Genomic DNA, 4,115 nt, shown 5'->3' with positions numbered 1-4,115 from the left:
AACGGACATTACCATGATAAAAACTTGAAGAAGTTATGCATGAAATAGCAAAATCTCTGCCTGTACACTTTACACTGGCCAGCCTTATTTCAGTCTCACCTGTTGAGCTCTTGTTCAGGATAGACGCCTCCATGGCACCCTGAACATTTCGGCCATTAGAAGTCCCTGTTGGCTCGACAGGAACTTGACTTGGCAGCGGAGGGCATGACCAATCAAAGCTGTCAGACCTGCCCTGTTCGCTTCGGCTGTCCGATTCATCGCCACTCCACCTCCAAATGACGTTGTACGAGCCTCTGCTGCTCTGGGACAAGGATGACATGATGCCCAGCGAAGAATCTGTGGAAGCAGTTCTTCTGGATCCGAAATGGCCTGAGTCGGGAAAATGTCAGACATCAAATCAGCCATTGAAAACAGAAATAGAAACGGAGCCATAACTTCTTTATTAAAAGCCTATTCTTACCAACGCAAGAGCATTTAGATGAAGATGAAGATGAAAAGAATGGATGTTCATCCTCATCTGAGCTCTGTTGTCTGTCGCTCTGCAGCGTCCTGTCAGCCTGACCTGTGGACACAGAAACAGAAAACTCAGACAGAGACAGAGGTGCCAAATGTCTACAACTGAATTCTCACTGGTAAAAATGCCATTATGACTAGTAACACTGAGAACAATTTAAGATTGCTAATATTAAATTTGCTAATTTAATCATAAGAAATATTTTTCCTCAAAACACGTTTAACAGATTATTTAAGTTATTAACAGTTTAACTAATCTGTCATGTGCCGATCCGGACTGAAATATTACGGAGGTAGAAGTGTTAGGAATATTGTATGGTAATAAAACAAAATTATCCATATAAAATTATCTTTAGGCTATATGAATAAAATAAAACTTCAAAACGTAGCCTTCACTTTTCCGATGGATTCTTTTATATCAAATCTATGAAACGCATCTGAATTAAACGCCTATATTTTTTTAACTGAAGGGGTGTCAATAAACTGAATGAATTGATTGTAGCTACTCAGGTAGCTTAGGGGCTATGATGAATAATTAAAGCTTTGCAAATTAACAATTCCACAAATTATAAAAAATGTAAAGGTGAAGTATCTAAAAACAATTCCATTAAATTTATGACAAAAAATAAAAAACTTCCCTGCAAAACTTTGTTCTCAGATTGTTCATGCTAAAAACATCAGTATTGCGTGACTACATGTATTTAGCGTGTTTTAGCGTTTCCTGCAGGTTTCAATTTCTGTACAGACGAATCTTTTGCTTTAGACTACGAGTGAATCTCCAGTTGTCACTGATGATTGTCGTTTGGACCTTTCTGGATTACAATCCGCCATCAAAATGACAAGTTTAATTATTCCAGCTGCTGTGAGTAAAGGCTATAAATGATCCGCCACCTGCAGCATCCTCCCATGCGATACTACTACTAGCCGGACGTAAAGACGCAAAGACATGCTCGAATTTCCAGCAGAAACCCACCAGTACCACTCAAATTATAAAACATTATTACAAGCTTACCGCTGTGAATCGGACTAAGGTAAGAAGATCATTTTGAACACTGGCTGGTTATGAACTTGCTCAAAAATTGATTTTGGCTTATTGAGAACATTTTGCTAATGTTAATATTAAATTAAGAAAGCGTTATTTCTAAATGTTCCCTGAATGTTTCAATTTTGTTTTAAATTTGGTTAAAGGAACATTCTATTTTATAATTTTGCCTTATGGTAACGTTACTTTTGAATGTTAATACGTATGTCCAATTAAAGTATTTCTAAACAAATATAATAATAATAATTTTAGCAAAAAATTTCTGAGCAACAGTAAATGTGAACGGACATTACCATGATAAAAACTTGAAGAAGTTATGCATGAAATAGCAAAATCTCTGCCTGTACACTTTACACTGGCCAGCCTTATTTCAGTCTCACCTGTTGAGATCTTGTTCAGGGGAGAAGCCTTCACGGCACCCTGAACATTTCGGCCATTAGAAGTCCCTGTTGGCTCGACAGGAACTTGACCTGGCAGCGGAGGGCACGACCAATCAAAGCTGTCAGACCTGCCCTGTTCCCTTCGACTGTCCGATTCATCGCCACTCCACCTCCAAATGACGTTGTACGAGCCTCTGCTGCTCTGGGACAAGGATGACATGATGCCCAGCGAAGATTCTGTGGAAGCAGTTCTTCTGGATCCGAAATGGCCTGAGTCGGGAAAATGTCAGACATCAAATCAGCCATTGAAAACAGAAATAGAAACGGAGCCATAACTTCTTTATTAAAAGCCAATTCTTACCAATGCAAGAGCATTTAGATGAAGATGAAGATGAAGAGAATGGATGTTCATCCTCATCTGAGCTCTGTTGTCTGTCGCTCTGCAGCGTCCTGTCAGCCTGACCTGTGGACACAGAAACAGAAAACTCAGACAGAGACAGAGGTGCTAAATGTCTACAACTGAATTCTCACTGGTAAAAATGCCATTATGACTAGTAACACTGAGAACAATTAAAGATTGCTAATATTAAAATGAAATGTTCCCTGAATGTTTAAAAAAAAATTTCTCTTGGTTAAAGGAACGTTCTAGTTTATACTTTTTCATTATGGGAACTTTACTTTTGAATGTTCTCTAGATGTTCTGAAAATGTTAGACGAATGTCCAGTTCAAATCTTTTCTAAAAAAACTAAGAAACTTTCAGCGAAATTTTTCTGAGCAACAGTAAATGTGAACGGACATTACCATGATAAAAACTTGAAGCAGTTATCCATGAAATAACAAAATCTCTGCCTGTACACTTTACACTGGCCAGCCTTATTTCAGTCTCACCTGTTGAGATCTTGTTCAGGATAGACGCCTCCATGGCACCCTGAACATTTCGGCCAGTAGAAGTCCCTGTTGGCTCGACAGGAACTTGACCTGGCAGCGGAGGGCACGACCAATCAAAGCTGTCCGATCCACTCCTGGATCTGGAGTGGCCTGAGTCTGGAAAATTTTAGACATCAAATCAGCCATTGAAATTAGAAATAGAAATGGAGCCATAACATCTTTATTAAAATACTATTCTGACCCATGCAAGAGCATTTAGATGAAGATGAAGTGAGTGGATGTTCATCATCATCTGAGCTCTGTTGGCTGTCGCTCTGCCGCGTCCTCTTCCTGTCAGCCTGACCTGTGGACACAAAAACAGAAAACTCAGACAGAGACGGAGGTGCTAAATATCTAGGAAGGGCCTGGATCTGGGTCGGGTCTGGCATCGGATCGCGGTCATCAGAACTGGGTCCCCAAATCTCCTGACCAGCCATCTGAGAGAAAGCAGCTCTTCTGGATCGGGAGTGCCCTGAGTCTGGAATATTTCACATATCACATACTGTTAGTTGGTAATTTTTCAATAATAATTAATAAACAATGTCAGTGATCAATGTCAGTGAACAAATTTTGTTACTATAGTTACGTTACTCAAATTGAAAAGTTTTATTTCATATGCAAGGAATCAAATACATGTGATCACTAAGCAGAGAACATTGGGGGATTTTTAACCTTAAACAATTTTCTTCACATTAATGTAGTCAATCATTGTACACCATCAAACCATAAACAAGTGAAAACCAAAAGCACACTCACCTCCTCTTTCACCCATCATGTGAGCCATCGACATCCTTCGAGTCCAAACTGCAATAAAAAACAACACAAAACACAACACAATACAATAACCTACAACTCTCCTTAGAAATACGCCTCCCAAAATAAAAAATAAAAAAATTAAACAAAAAAAATTAAATAAAACTCCAAACTCCTTCTAAAATAATAAAAGAATAACAAATTAAAAGTATCTTCAAAGATAAAATGAACAAAAATATAACTTTATAAAGGATATTATCTTCCGATGTTCTTCAAGAATAAAAGTCTCTCGGAAATTTGCTTCAAGATAGCAAAATCAGCAGCACAGAAAATATTCTGCAAGTGTGTGAATTGGTCAATTGAACCAACAGATAGAGATCGGTTGGTGTGTGATTATTTGTATTCAGAATTCATATCACGCGTCGCTATAGCAACTAAAATGCACGCGCATGAGCAGAGCACGTGATCACACATCCAATCTGAATACTTTATTAAATAG

General features: G+C 38.4%; 1 protein-coding gene across 1 annotated transcript; it reads right to left on the bottom strand.

The window, feature by feature from the left end:
* Positions 1–773: 773 nt before the first annotated feature.
* Positions 774–3,880, bottom strand: LOC137083932 (uncharacterized). Its single transcript, XM_067449869.1, has 6 exons — positions 3,620–3,880; positions 3,066–3,341; positions 2,825–2,980; positions 2,297–2,398; positions 1,936–2,205; positions 774–790 (listed from the first exon to the last, which is right to left on the bottom strand). The coding sequence occupies exons 1-6, from the start codon at positions 3,651–3,653 to the stop codon at positions 774–776; spliced, it is 855 nt and encodes a 284-aa protein (XP_067305970.1). The 5' UTR covers positions 3,654–3,880.
* Positions 3,881–4,115: the final 235 nt, after the last annotated feature.

Source organism: Pseudorasbora parva, chromosome 7, assembly GCF_024679245.1.
Source record: "Pseudorasbora parva isolate DD20220531a chromosome 7, ASM2467924v1, whole genome shotgun sequence".
Classification (NCBI taxonomy): Eukaryota; Metazoa; Chordata; class Actinopteri; order Cypriniformes; family Gobionidae; genus Pseudorasbora; species Pseudorasbora parva.
The sequence above is the reverse complement of the archived record's forward strand: the minus strand, read 5'-3'. Positions and strand labels throughout refer to the sequence as shown.

Excerpts from the sequence above, each read along its gene's own strand:
- LOC137083932 (XM_067449869.1), bottom strand. The coding sequence starts at position 3,653 with ATGTCGATGGCTCACATGATGGGTGAAAGAGGAG. Across the intron at positions 3,342-3,619 it reads CATGATGGGTGAAAGAGGAG|ACTCAGGGCACTCCCGATCC; the intron begins GTGAGTGTGCTT and ends GAAATATTCCAG. Across the intron at positions 2,399-2,824 it reads CCTGAACAAGATCTCAACAG|GTCAGGCTGACAGGACGCTG; the intron begins GTGAGACTGAAA and ends CTGTGTCCACAG.